At 45.3% G+C, this 1,513-nt stretch overlaps 1 protein-coding gene across 1 annotated transcript; it reads left to right on the forward strand.

Annotated features, from left to right (window-relative positions):
* The first annotated feature begins 361 nt into the window (after window positions 1-361).
* LOC137163553 (olfactory receptor 51G2-like) lies at window positions 362-1,297 on the forward strand. Its single transcript, XM_067563817.1, has one exon. The coding sequence runs from the start codon at window positions 362-364 to the stop codon at window positions 1,295-1,297; it is 936 nt and encodes a 311-aa protein (XP_067419918.1).
* Window positions 1,298-1,513: the final 216 nt, after the last annotated feature.

Genomic DNA, 1,513 nt, shown 5'->3' on the forward strand with positions numbered 1-1,513 from the left:
ATTTCTAGCCACAGGAAAAGGGGCTAAATGCACAACAGGTCTGATCTAGTCTGGCATTCCCTATCGGTGGTGTACTTGATAATATAGGAACGGCCACACAGGGTCAGAGCAATGGCCCATGAAGCCCAGTATTCTATCTAACAACGGGGCCAATGTCAGATGCTTCAGAGGGAATGAACAGAACAGGTAATCATCATGTGCAAATCCAAGAGTATGTTTTTGTTGATCTTTCTTGACCTTCCGGATGACTCTAGACATACATTGAGAGCAGAATAATGTCTCTTTCAATATTATCTAGTCTCCTGTTACTTTTCCTTTCAGGAAGTAAAGTTCAAAACCCCTTGGACCCACACAGTACATCATGTCAGCTGTCAATGAGACCAAATTCCAGTCTGCAGTGTTCCTTCTCACTGGAATACCTGGGCTGGAAGACGTCCATGTCTGGATTTCCATCCCCTTCTGCTTAATGTACATTATTTCCATATTAGGAAATTCATTCATTCTGTTCATTATAAAAACAGATCCAACCCTCCATGAGCCCATGTACATTTTCCTTTCGATGTTGGCCGTTACAGACCTTGGCTTATCGTTATCCACCATGCTGACGACAATGGGCATATACTTGTTTCACTCTAGGGAGATCAGCCACGATGCCTGTTTTGCCCAGGTGTTCTTCATCCACTCGATTACATTAACTCAGTCTTCTGTGCTCTTGTGCATGGCCTTTGACCGCTTTGTGGCAATCTGTATCCCGCTGAGATATGCTTCCATCTTAACCCCTCCGAGAATAGCTAAGATGGGACTGGTGTCTCTGCTAAGAGGGGTGGTCATAATATTCCCACTCCCCATTCTCCTGAAACAGTACCAATACTGTAAGGACAGCATCCTCTCGAATTCCTACTGCCTGCACCAGGACGTCATGACGATGGCTTGTTCAGATATCAGAGTCAACATCATCTATGGTTTCTTTGTATCAGTCTCTTCACGGGGGTTGGACTTGTTGCTCATAGTCCTATCCTATGTGATGATCCTCAAAACAGTGCTAAGCATTGCATGCCACATGAAGCACCTCAAAGTCCTGAATACCTGTGTCTCCCACATCTGCGTCGTCCTTCTCTTCTACACACCACATATTGCCTTATCTGTGATATATAGATTTGTGAAGAACCCTTCTCCAATATTTCAGATTATCCTGGGCAACGTCTATATCCTGGTCCCGCCCCTGATGAACCCACTTGTGTACAGCATGAAAATACAAGCAATTCGTGTGAGGATAATCAGGGTATTCGTCAAGTGAAAGGTCATTTCATCACCCAGCTCCAGAGAATCAAATGCTGGTAACTGGCTTCTTGCTATCCCCAGTCTTTACTGTGCAGGAGGAAGCTCTGAGTCAGTGAGAATCTAGCCTGACCAGCTGGGAGACTGGTCCTGTGGTTTTTGCACTGCTCTGCGGGTCAAGGTCCCAGGTCATCTAGGGAGTCTTTGCCAGAGTTTGGAATTCTTTCTGTGTTGC

The sequence above is a fragment of the Emydura macquarii genome, unplaced genomic scaffold (genome assembly GCF_026122565.2).
Source record: "Emydura macquarii macquarii isolate MOO-44397 ecotype Brisbane River unplaced genomic scaffold, CSIRO-AGI_Emac_v2 contig_2622, whole genome shotgun sequence".
Classification (NCBI taxonomy): Eukaryota; Metazoa; Chordata; order Testudines; family Chelidae; genus Emydura; species Emydura macquarii.

Bases quoted from the DNA above. Each gene is read 5' to 3' on its own strand.
- LOC137163553 (XM_067563817.1), top strand. From the start codon at position 362: ATGTCAGCTGTCAATGAGACCAAATTCCAGTCTGCAGTGTTCCTTCTC.